Source organism: Kogia breviceps, chromosome 3 (assembly GCF_026419965.1).
Source record: "Kogia breviceps isolate mKogBre1 chromosome 3, mKogBre1 haplotype 1, whole genome shotgun sequence".
Taxonomy (NCBI): Eukaryota; Metazoa; Chordata; class Mammalia; order Artiodactyla; family Physeteridae; genus Kogia; species Kogia breviceps.
The window spans coordinates 138,056,508-138,073,906 of NC_081312.1; the positions used below are offsets into that span (position 1 = coordinate 138,056,508).

A 17,399-nucleotide genomic window follows, 5' to 3' on the forward strand; every position below is an offset into this window, starting at 1 on the left:
CCTGATCCGTCCTCCTCACTCCCTCCTTGTTTTACACATAAAAGTACCTTCAACACAGAATTCCACCACTGAAAAACAAGAATAGTAGAGCTAATTGGACTTCTAGTGATCTCAACTGACCTCACTTAAGAGGAAAACTGAGGGGCAAAAGAGGGGTGGTGTGACCTGCCTGAAGTCCTCCAACAGGAGAGTAACGTGTCTCCTGGATGGACTGTGAATCTGCCCATTTCCCACATGGCCTCTCTATGAGATGGCTCAAATGTTGAAATTTCACATCTCAACCTGCACCAGAAAACTAGGTCAAAACCACCATTATAAGAAAGAAGGAATTTAAAACTAAATCTTTAGACTGAAAGATACTAATTTTTAAACACTGGCCGAAAGGAAGAAAAACTTTATCTATTTAGAGTTAAAGACGTATAACATTCTATACTTGCATCCTAATCTCTGATTCAAGACATTTTTTAAATAAATAAAAACTTTAAAACACATTGACTCATAATTATGCTCTAGCCTAAAACGTTACAGCAACATATTCTGAGGTTACTTCTTACACTATGTTCAGTCAGGAAATTCTATGGAATTCTTCTACTCATACAGATCAATGACAAGTGAACAGTAATGAAATCTGACAGAAAATTAAGCTGGCACAGTTGGAAGGTAATAGAGGTTTATGTAGATAAATCCAGCAATGATATCTAAAGTACATTAATACAATTATGGATAGGAAGACTACTGCCTACATTTTTACAGGCATGGAAGGTTCTCTTTAATCTTTGCTCTAAGTGGCAAGTTTTCTGGCCTGGTCTTGAGTCAAAACGTCCACCACTCTTCCAGGCAGTGGTTCTATAAACAAAATTTCTTTCAACCAGAGTCCCCCACCTTTTCCTAAAATTTCTCCTGGAAATAAATTATGGAACCTAAATCGAAAGTCACTTTAGCATTTCACGGTAACTTTTTCGACACTATTTAGCAACTAAATATTAATATATATGTTCAAGTATTTCTAAGACTCTTATGAATAAAAATGTTAAAATTCACAGTCAAAAGTATTCAAAGTTGGTAGTTCCCTTATATATCTAAGGAGGTGCTTTAAACTATTTCAACATAACATACACTTTTTTCGTGACTCACAGGTAAGATCAGTATTTCAGGTCATATTTGAAATTCTATCACATATAAAAAATGTTTTATTCTCTCACCAAAATAACCTAATTTCTAATCATTATTTCTAAAATGGATCATGAAAACCAGTACCTTGTAGTTACGTCAATTTGCGTTTTCATCAAACACACCCGTCCCTTTTTAAAACAATCTGCCTAATGTACATTAATGAATATTTCCAACCATACCATGATTCTCTTGATTCTCTTTCTTTATATCAAATTACATTATGTTCTAATGTTTCCTTTACCATTAGAAACACATTTGTTGACCTGCGTGAGATCATGGAACACTCATTGTTTTATAAAGATAAGTTATGGGGATCGGTTTCAGTTTGTGATCTTTACCAGATAATAAAAAGTCTATGTTTCTTCTAGGACTGGGACATTTTTTTGATTCTGACTAAAGAGACATTTACAATTCCATTTCTAAACATTTAAATAAAACCTTTCATTGATTTATCTGAAAATCTTAATAATTATTATTTAGTATATTAAATTCAACAGACTTCAGTTATCTTTTCAATTACTTCTCAATTATACAGTCTGGGCTTCAGAGTTTCCTCTGCAGTCAACTTAGGTTTCTTTTGTTTGGTAATCAGGTTAAAGGAAACACCCCTCATATTTGGGTGCAGTGTTCATGTTCTGTATACAAATTATTTCAGTGATGTCACCCAAACAGGTGTTTGTGAATTAGTGAGGAAATGAATTTATGAAGAACCAACTGGTATCTCTGTGACAGATCAGAATTGAGAGAGAAAAGAATACAGAGGGAAAGCATGGTGGCTTCAATTTTAACACTGTTCCTTATCTTCACTTGTTTGTGACCTTCAATAAGCATTACTACTTCTTAATGTCTACAGAAAATCTGTGTCATAAAGATGCTATGAGAAATCATCTGTGGAGAGCACACTGCAAATACAAAAAGCCTAGAAGATCATGATGCATCCCTTTTGAATGAGGGGGCAGAGAAGGACAGACATCGCTGAGGCACAGTGTATAGGAACACAGAGCAACTGTCTCGTCACAACAAGTTTTGACACAATGAGGCAAGCCATATTTATTCGGATCTTAAGAACAAAGAAATGTTCCAATAAAGAATGATCAAGGAAAATGTTACTCTGCACCTGCTTAAGTGAAAGGCAGACACTCCAAATAATAAAAGACACCACATAATACAGGCACACACAAGCACTTGTGTGATGCTCCAACATGTGCAGCTCTGACACATGCCTGTGCATTACTGACCATTCTCTGTGTTTTGGCAGGACCAGTACATTATGTGTAAAATGGCAAAGACCAATACGGAATAGGATATGCCTCTACAGAATCAAATTTTATCATACTAGAACAAACTTCTTCTAAAGTACCTAGGTCACATTAGAATTTTAGATTCTGTTCATATTTAAAATAAGTTATTGTTTTGTCCAAATTATCTGCAAAACCAAAATCAGTTAAATTTAGCTATTCCTATCCAGTGTGAGGCACCAAATCAAGGCCGAGTTTCTTCAAGACAAAAATACCAGAAAATGAAAATGACAAAAATGATATTTTGTTTACAAACACATGCAAAAAAAATATGGTAGCTAAATTCTTAGAACTAATACAGCATACCTGGTTTTATTGCACTTTGTTTTGTTGTGTTTTGCAGATACTGCCGTTTTTACAAATTGAAAGTCTGTGGCAACCCTATATCAAGCAAGTCTATTGGTGCCCTTTTCCAACATTTGTTCACTTTGTGTTTCTGTATCACATTTTGGTAATTCTCGCAATACTTTAAACTTTTCCATTATTGTTATTATTTGTTAATGTGATCTATGATCAGTGATCTTTGATGTTACTACTGTAATAGTTTTAGGATGCCACAAACAGGCAGCAGACTTAATAAATGTGTGTGTTCTGACTGCTCCACTGACAGGCTGTTCCTGCCTCTCTCCCTCTCTCAGGCCTCTCTAAGGCCTCTCTATTCCCTGAGACACAACAATATTGAAATTAGTCCAATTAATAACCCTCAATGGCCTCTCAGTGTTTAAGTGACAGGAAGAGTCGCATGTCTCTCACTTGAAATCAAAAGCTAAAAGGATTAAGCTGGGACTTCCCTGGTGGTCCAGTGGTTAACAATCTGCCTTCCAATGCAGGGGACACGGGTTTGGTCCCTGGTCGGGCAACTAAGATCCCACATGCCACGGGGCAACTAAGCCTGCGTGCTCTAGAGCCCGTGCGCCACAACTAGAGAGCCCATGTGCTGCAACTACTGAGCCCACCCGCCACAACTAGAGAGAAGCCTGCACGCCACAATGAAGCTCCCATGTGCTGCAACTAAGATCCGATGCAGCCTAAATAAATAAATATTTTTTTAAAAATGCTAAAAGGAATAAGTTTAGTGAGGAAGGCATGTCAAATGCTGAGACAGGCCGAAAGTTAGGCCTCTTGCACCAAACAGCCAAGTTGTGAAAGCAAAGGAAAAGTTCTTGAAGGAAAGTAAAAGTGCTGCCCCAGTGAAGAGACGACTGATAAAATAATGAAACCCTATTGCTGATATGAAGAAAGTTTTATCCGTCTGGATAGAAGATCAAACCAGCCACAACATTCCCTTCAGCCCAAGCTTAATTTAGAGCAAGGCACTAACTCTCCTCAATTCCATGAAGGCTGAGAGAAGTGAGAAAGCTGCAGAAGAGAAGTCTGAAGCTAGCAGAGGTTGGTTAGTGAGGCTTAAGGAAAGAAGCCGTCTCCATAACAGAAAAGTGCAAGGTGAAGCAGCAAGTGCTGATGTAGAACCGGCAGCAAGATATCCAGATCTTGCTAAGATCAATAATGAAGGAAGCTACACCAAATAACAGATTTTCAATGTGGATAAAACAGCCTTATACTGGAAGAAGATGCCATCTAGGACCTTCCTAGCTAGAGAGGAGAAGTCAACGCCTGGCTTCAAAGCTTCAAAGGACAGGCTGCCTCTCTTGTTAGGGGCTCGCTAATACAGCTGGTGACTTTAAATTGAAGCATGCTCATTCATCATTCTGAGAATCCTAGGGCCCTTAAGAATAATGCTAAATCTACTCTGCCTGTGCTCTATAAATGGAACAACAAAGCCTGGATGGCAGCATATCTGTTTACAACATGGTTTACTGAATATTTTAAGCCCACTGTTGAGACCTACTGCTCAGAAAAGATTTATCACTGCTCATGGACAACACACCTGGTCACCCGAGAGCTCTGATGGAGACATACAATGAGATGAATGTTGTGTTCATGCCGGCTAACACGACATCCATTCTGCAGCCCATGGATCAAGGAGTCATTTTGCCTTGCAAGTCTTATTCTTTAAGAAATACATTTTGTAAGGCCACAGATAGATCCTCTGATGGATCTGAGCAAAGCAAACTGAAAACCTTCAGAAAGGATTCCCCATTCTAGATGCCATTAAGAACATCATTTGTGACTCATGGGAAGAGGTCAAAATATCAACATTGAAGCAGATTCCAAACCTCATGGATGACTCTGAAAAAAGTTCACTATTTGGAACAGCTTTATTTCGATATTTGCTAATTTACTGCAGTGGTCTGGAACCAAACCCAAACATTACTGAGGTATGCCTATATTGTTTAAAATATAAACAGCTTGGTGTTTTTTTAAAGTCCTCTATTTACAAATACCCAAAAAGGATTATTATTAAATTAAATCGATCTTTTCAAGTGATATTATCTACAAAGATCTTTTATATTTTCTACAAAGCCAAGTAGAATAGCTAGCAAATTCAAGAAAGATTTTTCAGTAATTTCTTCATCCATCATTTTTTAAACATTTAAGAAAACGAAAGAAAACTGTCTTGGGAAGTCAATGAAGATATATTAAATCAAGTTTTACATGAAAGTAGAAATGGCACATAAGTGACATGATGAATCAAGGGAATAAATACTATGAACTGATATGAATTATCAAGAGACTTTCCTGGAGAGTGTTAGCATTAAGCTGGATTCTAAAGAAAGAGATGCGACCACAAATACCGTAGACAGGAAGCAGATGACAGACAAATATATGGAGGCAACGAGACAAAATCATGTTAAGGAAAGCAAGGAGTAACCAAGACTAGCAGAAAAGACTATCAAAATTACAAAAGCTAATTGTCTTTTGACCCAGCAATTCCTCTTTTAAATATCTGCATTATACATATGAGATTACCCACTTCAGCGCTATTTGGAACAGCAAAGAAGAAAAAACGTAACCTATGTAATCATTGGTAGAGGACTATTAAATAAATCATGATGCAACCATGAAGTGGAATATTATGCAGCCATAAAATGACTGAGAAAGCTATTTATATACTAACATGAATCATCTCAAAGTAGAAAAACAAGATATGTTACCATTTACGTTAAAAATTATGGGGCTTCCCTGGTGGCACAGTGGTTGAGAATCTGCCTGCTAATGCAGGGGACATGGGTTCGAGCCCTGGTCTGGGAGGATCCCACGTGCCACAGAGCGGCTGGGCCCGTGAGCCACAACCACTGAGCCTGTGCATCTGGAGCCTGTGCTCTGCAACAAGAGAGGCCACAATAATTAGAGGCCCGTGCACCGCGATGAAGCGTGGCCCCTGCTTGCCACAACTAGAGAAAGCCCTCGCACAGAAACGAAGACTCAACACAGCAAAAATAAATAAATAAATAAACTCCTACCCCCAACATCTTCTTTAAAAAAAAAAAAATTATGCACATGCTTGTATGTCTATACACACAGAACATCACTGAAAGGATACACGAAAGTCTGTTAACTATGGTTGCTCCCGGAAAGCAAAATGAAAGGCTGGGGAATAGAGTAAAAGAAAAAACTTTCATTGTATAACCTTTCTTTACCTTTTGAAATTTTGAACCATGTGTATTTTTGTCTATTTTAAAAAAATACACTTTAAGGTATTTTTATGAAAAAAGAAAGGACAGGAAAAGCTGGGCATACTAGGAAGCCATAAGAAGTGTGGTAAGTTAGATATCTGTATCCTGGGAAGTTCAAACGCAGGAACAGTTGCCCTGCTGACTGACTGGCTTTTGGTTTGCATGGGAAAAGAGAAAGAATAGCTCTGATGATTTCTTTGTCCAAAGCTGTTGATTACATTTAGGGTACTTTTTTTTCTGCATTTATTTAATAAATGAAAGTTGTTCCTACTTCTACATGCATGATTGTATTTCAGGCTCCTCACTTTTTTCTCCCCCTTGGCCATGCCGCGCAGCTTACGGGATCTCAGTTCCCCGACCAGGGATTGAACCCAGGCCACAGCAGTGAAAACCCGGGATCCTAATCACTAGGCCACCAGGGAACTCCCCAGGCTCCTCTTAGTTTATTCCAAGGTATCACACTCCCTAGATACTGTCATATGTTAATCAAGGAAAATGGACTTTCTAAGCTTTAAAAAATTTTACTTTGGGATTATAAATACAAACATAATTCAAGATTCATTGCATTTCCACTTTGGCATGTTATAAAAACTTTTACCCTGTAGACATAATAGGATTAACAATTACGAGAAGAAAACCCTACCTCACACCTGGGCATTGTGCAGTGACCCTGCACTAAAACTTTATTCATGATATAATCTCAAGATCTAGAGCTAACCCAGAGAAAATTATTCTCTGATTACATGAAAGTGAGAAACAATCTGAATTACTACAGAATGAAGAGAAAGCCCTGCTAAGAACACACAGACATCCTATTCTGATCAGTCATTAAGGAAATCTAAGAGTTCACATGTACTAGGAATCACTCCGGAAACGCCATCCGAATTTCTCAACCTGGTTACCCATTCCAAAAGTTCTTTCCCTTCATTGGTAGGAATAATGGAATGAGTAAAAGTAAGCAGCTAAAAACTAAATCATGCTCACAGCTGGGCTAAAGAAACTAGAAAGAGCAGAGATATGGGCAGATTTAGATGAAAAGTAGAATTCTATTAAATGAAGAGGGAACTGAGTCACCATGGGAACCAAGTAGAAGAGTGGTTGGTGGGCCTCACTGGAGCACGCGGACAAATTACTGTTAACACATCTATCGCTGACCAACACCCCAAAGACCTGGGTTCTAATTCTGGTCCCAACACCTACTAGATGTATAAAACTGAACAAACTACTCTCCTCTGTCTCAGTTCCATCTTCTTTCAGGTGCGGCTAACACTTCTTACCCTGATGGGAATTTTGTTGTGTTTCTTAATGAAGATCAGATATACAATACCTAAAGTGCTCGACACATGACAGACATTCAACAAATGGAAGGAATTTCTATATTAAAACCAAACACAAAGATTAAATCCCTATCAAGAGTCTAAGTAGGTGATTGTTAGAAATTTTATATCAAGTCTAGACGTGATTAGCAGTAACTTAATCATTTCTACCTTTCCTATTTAGAGTCAGGAAATTCTAAAATTCTTACGAAATTATTTCTCTCCTTCTCAGGAGAGATTTAAATAACATGAAATATAAAAGAAATTTCCTTCAAAACAAAGACCAGGGTTAACAATAGTCAATTATGTCTGATCCTCAAGGCTTGACTCTTCGGTAAGGCAACAAATTATAGTCCTTTGAAGCTGTTACCCTTTAGACATTTCTCTATACTACCAATATATCTAAACCACTCTGAGACAGTAAAGCAAGATATATTGCTGAGTTTTACTAGAGCGTGCTGGTTTTAAAAAAGAAGGAGAGGGCTGTACGTAAGGTGCCAAAATCATGACTAGTAGGAACCATGACGTGCTTCAGAAAGATAAAATCAGCAGAAAGTGGCAAAGGCTGCTGTCAAGCACCCATAGTGCTTCAGATCTGCTGTTACCTACCGGGAGGACTAGCTTAGGAGAAGAGGTAGATTTCTCTGACAGCAGGGCTGTTTCCCCACTCAAGCAAGACCAGATAAAGAACACGGGAAACGCTGTGACTCTATAACCACATTAGGAGATGATGTGTTAACTGTGTTACCTTCTGGAAAGCGAATGAATCCCAATGGACTTAACTACAGTCTTGTAAGGTCTTTAGAACCCAGACCAGAACAGTGAATATGATACCATGGTTTTCTACTGATTACGTTTGGATTTTTTTTTTTTAGCTGAAATAACAGGACAGTGTATGATGATAATTACTCTGTATAAGATTTTGAAAAAAATCAAGGAAATTTTGTCCAGTATGTTTTCCTAGACCATGTTAAGTTATTTATAAGGGCTTTGTTTTTATAACAACAAAATGCCCTGCCTTTTGTTAAAGATTTTCCTAAGGTCTATCTATTATTTAAACACATTTGTCTAGTAGGATATATCCAACTTCTGCTCTTCTCCTTAAAAAAACAAAACACTGGTTTCATTATTGAGAATACCACCACTTTGTTGGAAATTATTTCAGGAACAGTGTAAAGACTAATATTAATGTTTTAAATATCCTTCATTAAATAATACTTACCTAAAATTCGGCATAATCTTCCAAACAACATAAAATAAGGACTCTGGGCTAAATGCAGTCTGGCTACCTTGCCATAATGCACAGAGTGTCTTTCTAAACTCTTCCACCAAAGACCTAGAAAAGAGCAGGGGATGATGAGACGCTCAGCATTAGTGAGAGGCTACTATTTCAATACACAATGACAAACTGTCTAAAATCCACAAATAAAAAATGAAAACATAAAAAGAGTTTGGTCTCTTCTGAACTAAACCTGACAGCTAAGTACAGCATCTCAAAACCCATACAAATAGCAGTAATTACAGACAAAACTAGTTTTTTAACTATATGTTGAACTCTGAGTATGCCACACTTGTAAAATAAAGCAATGGATAAGTTACAAATCAAATTACAAATTACCTAAGAATGTAATGTTTCAAAAAAACCCGTAAAACAAGTAATAGAATCTCTTTCTCCATCTCTTGCCTTTCTCCTTCCTGCCCCTCTCTAGGAGCGCACTTCCCAGACCTCGGTGCGTGACTGTCTGCTCAGCTCTGCCGCAGAGTTCATCTGGCCACAAAGCTTCAACACTCACCTCTATACCAATGACTCTCAAATCCAAATCTAAACTCCAGATTTTTCTCATGACCACTTTTATTCAGCTGTCTCCGGGTTCCAACAGGAATTTTCTACTGGCTGCCCTCTTGTCTCTCCTAACTCAGTGTGTCCTAAACCTGCTCTCCGTACTCTCCCTACTGCCCCTCAGTCTCCAATCACCCCTTCTCTCACAGGAATACAACTTACATTTTTTTCTTGGCACATGAGCTCCTGGAATAAAAAAAAAATTTGAGTGTGCCCAATTTCTGACAAATTCCCTTAAAGAGAAAGAGTGGTCCTTCTTATTCACCCCTTCCTTCTGCCTTCCAGCTAGAATGAGGACAAAACGGTGGTGCGCCAGCACCATTGTGGATGATGTGGATAAGAGTCTCACCCAGGGCTGGTGGGACAGAGAGCCAGAGGAGCCCAGTGATTGTGTGAAACAAACCTAGATGGATAACCTCCAACTTTTACGTGAGAAGATAAACCATGGGTGTTTAAGTCACTGTTAGTTTTGGTCTTCTATGCATGTAGGTAAACTTATACACCTCCTCAACTTCAATGACTGTATGTGTCAATACAGCTACCATACTCGTGGATACCTGGTTGATATCACAGGGGATCTCACTATCTTCTTTCTCAACCCCTGTTATCCAGTAGGTTCCTGAGATACAAATCATATTTTTTACTCCCTAGTACCTGAACCCTCATCCTATGTTTGAGGAGCCCCACCTTAAGAGTCAAAGCCTGCCTCCCACTGTGGAAGCTGAAAAGGCCAGGTACTTGCTCTCTCAGCCCTCGCCCACTCCGCCTTGAAGCCAGGACTCAGGTTCGTGGCCTGGCTATGCCTATTTGAAGCTGGAACAGTGCCAGATTGTTTCTGGTGGCAAAGAGCACGGTCAGGAGTGCAGGGGCAGCAGTAACAGCAGCATCCACCCAGCACCCAACTGCAGCAGTGCCGGCAATGGGAACTTCGGTGCAGCATGGACAGCGGTCCTAATGGGGCACCCTTATGGATGCCGAGACTCCAGACCTGATTGTCCCCCTATCCAGTAATGGTAAGCTCACCAACAGACTTTCAATAAATTCCTTTTCTGCCTAAAACGGCCAGCGGCAATTTCTATAATTCGTAACTAAACCCTAAATGACACTAATGCATCAAGTACTACTAATTCTTCCCTTAACTTTTGTGCACATGTACTTTTTTCCTCTTCATTTCACGGCTATTCCCTCTAACCAATTACTATAAAGTGAAAAGCCTCCTTGAATGCAGCAGGCACGTTCCAGCTCATCCTATATGCTGCTACCAAAGTAAACTCTTAAAACACCACTTCTAGTGCTATCATTCCATCCCTGCTCCAATGCCTGGCTTCACTGCATACTCCACACTATTCTAACACGGCCTATCCTATTCTCCCTCAGGCATCTAGGCAGAACACTGTCAGATTATAAGACGGCTTTTCAGAATGTGTGGGGATGGGGTGTGCGGGAGCAGGGACGGGCAGGCAGGGAAAACATTACCTTAAAATACATACAGATGATAAATCGTAGCTCTATTTCAGTAATGTTACGATACCCCTCTTAGAGCCATGATAATATGATAAATCTTTCTGAACCCCAAAGAGAACATGGCTGCACTGAATTTGAATATATATTGGTTTGGTTCTCAATAATCACTTGTCAACTTTTTTCCCCTTCCATATCAACTAAAAATTGACTGTACTGCTCCATAATTAATTTGATAACTACAAATTAATTTAATTCTCCAAGACAGGTTTACTTAACCCTATCAGACAAATCAATTCACAAAGACTAATGCTATTCACGCTGGTCTATACCTAGAACTGTACTTCCTTCGTAGATGTCAATTTTAGAATGCCCCAATTCACAGACTCAAAAAGCAGAGTGCTACATTTGTCCTGCCTACTAGGTAAATAGAAATAAAAGAATTCCAACAATTATTAAGATTGCTAGCTAGATACTCAAACACAATCGAGAGTTGTTTTGGTGTTCTTGTTGTTGTTTTTTTAATGCATGTGCCTATTAACTCAGATAATGCAATGGAAATCACCAGTAGAGCCATTTGTTCTGTAGCTCAAAGCCAGAAAGGACATATTCTTAGACTCACACGTTGTTGTCCCCCTGGCTCCTGGTATGGTACGTTCGCCTTCCTGCTGTCTTCCCATTCCTTAACTCCACAGCAGGCAGCTCTTTGAAATAACAGCAAAACTGCTCAATGTTACTATTTTAAAAGGAAGGGAAAAAAATTATTAATTTTTCAATGTATTAAGAAGTAAAGAAAGCACTATGAGACCTATACAGTATATGGATTTTGAAAATGTGATATTTCAATTTCTCATTAAAATGGTACTCAGTGCAATCTCTTAACATTGCATTTCTTCATTAAGTTCCTCATTTACTCCAAGAAAACAATATAAGGGGGACTTCCCTGGTGGCACAGTGAGTAAGACTCTGCACTCCCAATGCAGGGCGCCCGGGTTCAATCCCTGGTCAGGGAACTAGATCCCACATGCATGCTGCAACTAAGAGTTTGCATGCCACAACTTAGGAGCCCTGGAGCCACAACTAAGGAGCCCGCCTGCTGCAACTAAGACCCAGAGCAACCAAATAAATAAATAAATGCATATTTTTTTTTAAAAGGGAATATAAGTAGATGACTTTGCAAAGATAAACAAAGAACTTAGAGCAAAATCTCTGTTCCAGAAATCCTCAATTCCCCCTTCCCATCTATAGACTGTCACCATTCCTTTCTTTTCAGGGTCTTTGTTCCCAAGTGTTCAATAATTTCCTCAAATAAAAGCCATGAAACCAACCATATTGTTTAAATACACTATACAGAGTAACAAGGAGAATTCAGTAGTGACTAGAATTTCTTCTTTGAGCAAGACTAGATAAGCTGAGAGCCAGTACCTTTAAGGAGAGATCACACATGGCTTCTGTTCCTTATTAGCAAGGTGGCCTTGGGAAAATAATTTACTGTGGTCTTTGATACCACATTAAAATCTAAAAGTATACAACTTTCTAAATAATTTCTTCTGTATAACTTAGGTCAGCTTTGTTGTCTATTTTATTTTTCCTGCTCATCTTACTCTTTTTTTTTTTTTTGGCCACACAGCGTGTGGGATCTTAGTTCCCTGACCAGGAATCGAACCCGAGCCCCCTGCAGTGGAAGCACAGAGTCAACTGCTGTACCACCAGGGAAGTCCCTGCTCATCTTACATTTTGAAGATCCTCTAAACATCTGATCTTATGACTGTACTTAAGACTCAACTAATGACTGAACTAAGTTATCTGAAAAAGGTTCCTTATAGCCCAGGGGTCTGCAAACTATGGCCCACAGGACAAATCTGACCCTGGGCCAGTGAGCTTTTATATTTTTAAAGTGAGTTTTATATTCTTTTTTTTTTTTTTGGTGGTACACGGGCCTCTCACTGTTGTGGCCTCTCCCGTTGCGGCGGAGCACAGGCTCCGGACGCGCAGGCTCAGCGGCCATGGCTCACAGGCCCAGCCGCTCCGCGGCATGTGGGATCTTCCCGGACCGGGGCACGAACCTGTGTCCCCTGCATCGGCAGGCGGATTCTCAACCACTGCGCCACCAGGGAAGCCAGAGTTTTATATTCTTAAAGAGTTGTTTAAAAGGGAGATGGGTATTGAAGGGAGGAAAAGATGTGTGAGAAAGCCTGGATGTGGCATGCAAAGATTAAAAATATTTATTTAATCTGGCCTTTTACAGAAGTTTGCTGGCCTGTGCTCAAACCTATTCAAGAAGGAACAGGAACTAAATAATAACAGCTAACAGTTACTTACTGCTAGGCACTGTTGTAAGCACTTTATGTAAATTATATAATATCTTCCTGACTGCCCCGTGAGGTAGACTATTATCCCCAACTTCACTGATGGGAAAACTAAGGCACAGGGAACTGAGGTAACTTGCCCCAAGTTACTAGGCTAGAGTTAGTGGCAGAGACAGGATCTGAACCCAGAGCCTTTGCTCTTAACCATTCCACCAGAAACTAACGTCAGATACTTAAGCTCTGACTGTAACAGTACCTGAGTGACTGAAGGATGGCGTTCATGAAACACGTGTTCCCCAAATTCCGAAGGCCTGTGGCACAAATGGCAGTGGTGCTTCCCTGTAGAATGGAACAAGAGGTGGCCTTCAGTAATACCAAGAGAAGGCCAACTGTTTCAACATCAAAGAAGAACAAAGGCCTATATTTGAAACTCTAGCAACAAGCCAGTTTGGAATTGATACTTCTCAGTCCAACAAATATTTCAAATTCTCTTTCTACTCTCTGTAAACGTGTCTGGATATTTTTAGAAGGCTGTTTCTGATCCTAGGATTGTTCTAAATGGAAGCTTATGAGGGAGTCACCATTAATAAAGTACTGTGGAGTACACAATGCAAAAACCAGGAAGATCCTTAAAAGAAGTAAGTTTAAGACTTAATGCTGTCATAAGACTCTATTAAAGCTACTACAAATTGGAAAAAATATAAACATGCCAAGTATTTCTGTCCCCCAGCTTTTAACTCTAAGCCATGCAAATGACCAATACATGTTTTCCTAGCAATGGAATATCAATCTGGAAAATCTACCTGAACTTCCCTTAAAGACTAAGGCTTTGTTTTTTGATTAGCTGTACAAATGCACTGTGATGTCTGAATACTACACATGGTTAGTGAATCTACCCATCCAACCCAAAGCATCACTTTAGCTCTTTCTTCCACAAAATTGTAATACTTTTAATTAAGTGTGTGTCTAAACAGAGGTAGCATGACAGCAGAGAGGTAGATGCAGGACAAAATTACTGGTATATTTTCCAATATTTAGTCATCTTTACACTTTGTTACTCCATTAATGGCCACACATCTGGTAAGAGATGGGTATCAGAATGAGGAAGCATATTCTTTTATGGTGAAATTGTATTAATGAAGTCCTAAGGAAAAAACTTACCAAAACTTCAGACCCAAAGCATTTTTTTTTAAGATTTTTATTTTATTTATTTTTTTGGCTGTGTTGGGTCTTTGTTGCTACCTGCGGGCCTTCTCTAGTTGAGGTGCATGGGCTTCTCGTTGCGGTGGCTTCTCTTGTTGCAGAGCACGGGCTCTAGGCGCACGGGCTTCAGTAGTTGTGGCTCGCGGGCTCTAGAGCGCAGGCTCATAGTTGTGGCGCACGGGCTTAGTCGCTCCGCGGCATGTGGGATCTTCCCGGACCAGGGCTCGAACCCGTGTCCCCTGCATTGGCAGGCGGATTCTTAACCACTGTGCCACCAGGGAAGCCCCAGACCCATAGAATTTGCACTAGGGACCTTCAACAGCAGGAAGCAAGGATCTTTGGGATCCTATAGAGATGGAGTAATAAGGTACATGAGGGGGCGTTAAGAACAAATGCCTGCTAAGGCAGAGGAGCACGGTAATCATCCTGACGGAAGGAAGGCACTGACAGACAGACTCTCTGGGGTATTATGTCACGTCAAGAATCATTAGTACAAGTGGCAAACATTTTGTAAAATATTCCAAATCCAAGGCATACATTTATAAAAGTTTATAAAGGTCAACATTAATGTTAGAATTGTAATCAAATGGTGACTAGAATCTCAACCAATTCTTATATTTGAATACATTTTAATTACTTACATTTACTTTTAGTAACTTGCTGTTCAGTGATGAGTTTTCCAAAAGTTTTCTTTTCCTGTGCCTGTCAGCTGTGAAAGCTGAGCTATTAAAGCACAAACAGACAGTCAAAAAGACATTCATACATACACAACACTACACAGCAGGACAGAGTAAACATGGCTGTTCTAAGTATGTAGGATATGAAGCCCTGCCTGGCTTCTCAGCCAGGCCAGGAAGTGACCCATTAGGTCACTGTGGCCCACAAGTATTTCAAATAACTGAGGAGTTCCACTTCCCTTAGAAATCCCCACTGCTCCTCCAGCAGCCGGGGGTGGGGGGGTGGCGGGGGTGGCTGGAAGCTGCCACCCCCAGGCACTTTCCAGAAAAGCTGGCCAAGTGGATATGGTCTGTTGGACAGTCCCTCTCCTCCACCGCTCTATCTACCTAATCAATGGTGAAGCTTCAAACAAGAGAACACCCACTACTCATAAAAAAGAAAAACACTGGTCTGACTTGATTATTCTGAGATTTAACATTCAGTCTCAAATACTATGCCACTTCTTTCTTAATTTTGATAAAGGTATCATGTTTTGTTAATATGTTGTAATAGATGATGATGTAATCTGAGTTTGCAGAATAATAAATAAATTATAGATACATAGGCATATATCAATTCATTTGATTCAGCTATGCTACAAAGCATATTCTAAAACAAATCCCAATTAGCACATAAATTCTGAATTTAAATTATCTAAATGTTTCTCATTGAAAGAGATATTAAGTTTGAAATTTATTAGAAAATAATTCCTATCTTCAAAGGGTCACTTTAAAATTATTATGCATCAGGGGAACTAATCTAAAGGAAGTGAAAGTTACTATTAAACAACATAGACTTTTTAAGTCTACCAACTCTTTCCCATCTTCCAAAAGTACCAGGCTAATCCAAAGAAAATACATAATTATTTTTCTTTCCAGAATTTCCACATGAACTGTCTTTAGAGCATCAGATCTAGTGACAGTCAGCTGTTTCAAATCTAAAAATATTCTTAGGAAAAATGTCTTCAGAAATGTATGTCCCTCTCAGTGTACTGGTGACTATGAGGTAAAGAGAGATAATCCCATATGTACTACAATGTTAAGTTATTCCTTCACAAATTCTGTAGGTAAGGAAGTTCAGTCACAAGCACAGTGTATATACTGTGACAATGCCTAATAGTTAACTTTTAGTTTTAACCTATACAAAAAAACATTTAGCTTTTTAAAACTATGTTATTAAATTTTACCATCAATGATTCTCAAAATGGTAGAATGCTTTAGATCCACGCTATTTAATATGGTAGCTGCTCACAACATGTGGCTAATAAATTTAAATTAATTAAACTTAAAAATGTAAAATTCAGGGCTTCCCTGGTGGCGCAGTGGTTGAGAGTCCGCCTGCCGATGCAGGGGACGCGGGTTCGTGCCCCGGTCCGGGAAGATCCCACATGCCGCGGAGCGGCTGGGCCCGTGAGCCATGGCCGCTGAGCCTGCGCGTCCGGAGCCTGTGCTCCGCAATGGGAGGGGCCGCAACAGTGAGAGGCTCGCGTACCACAAAAAAAAAAAAAAAAAAAAAAAAAGTAAAATTCAGTTCCTCGTCACACTAGCTAATTTTCAAGTACTCAAGAGTCACATGTGTCTAGTGGCTACCATACTGGACAGTGTAGATTAATATAACGTTTCTGGTGCGCAGTGCTTCTCCAGAGGATACACTAAATAGTCTAAAGTAAAACTCAAATGTAATCATAGTTCTTTCATTGTAGCTTCCATTACAGATTAAAGGCTATGTTTGAAAAAATAAAAATAAATTTAGGTAATGTTTATCGACATAGAAAAAGGATTGCAAAGTAGCTTTTCAGTGGGACCAAGGAGAAGTGTAGACAAGGCAGTCTGTGACATCTTTTACCTGATGAAGAAATAAATGGAAATAAAAGATTCAATATCTGCATAAACGCATGCAGGTTCTTGAACGTCCGGTTTTCCCTTTGACTTAGTTCTGATGAATTTATTTGTCATGGAGATGATAGTCTTTTCTTAGAGAAAACTATTAGTAGCAGGAAGAAATAATTTGGTAGCTACCTACTTCTATAACAAAGAATCAAGTGAGTAAGATCTTTACAATGACATCACCACACCAAAGAGTGATATTTACATAAATTACTGCAGGAATCTCCTACTTCACAGTTAATTGTGATTATTTCAGACCAAATTCAATATTCTAGATCTGTGTGTCTATACCTACGTCTCTAACCCTAGATATGATCCTGCTGCTTTGTTCAAATTAAAAGGGAGGAGGCGCTTTGAAAAAGTGAGGAGCCCCAAGATGACAAGCCAAAGTGCACTTAAACCCAGACTGTTCTAATTGGCTTAGATTTCAAAGAAATCAATTCTTCCCTTATCAGCTTATAGTCTATTTAGACAGAGACATGCACAGAGACTTTGGTTAACCAAAGCTAGACAGTGTTTCACTCAAAGAACAGGTTATTCCCTCTCAGCACTCAATTTTAAAGTACTCTGTTGGCTTCACATGTAAATTTGCTAAAGGACTCCCACTTGTGGCATGTT

General features: G+C 39.2%; 1 protein-coding gene across 1 annotated transcript in view; it reads right to left on the bottom strand.

Moving 5' to 3' along the window:
- USP3 (ubiquitin specific peptidase 3) overlaps positions 1-17,399 on the bottom strand; it is a 100,430-nt gene that overhangs the window by 37,865 nt on the left and 45,166 nt on the right. Inside the window, exons 5-8 of the mRNA XM_059057750.2 lie at positions 14,820-14,901; positions 13,232-13,314; positions 11,289-11,402; positions 8,588-8,701 (exon numbers count right to left, since the gene is read on the bottom strand). Coding sequence (XP_058913733.1) covers positions 8,588-8,701; positions 11,289-11,402; positions 13,232-13,314; positions 14,820-14,901 — 393 coding nt within the window. The remainder of the gene's footprint in view (positions 1-8,587; positions 8,702-11,288; positions 11,403-13,231; positions 13,315-14,819; positions 14,902-17,399) is intronic.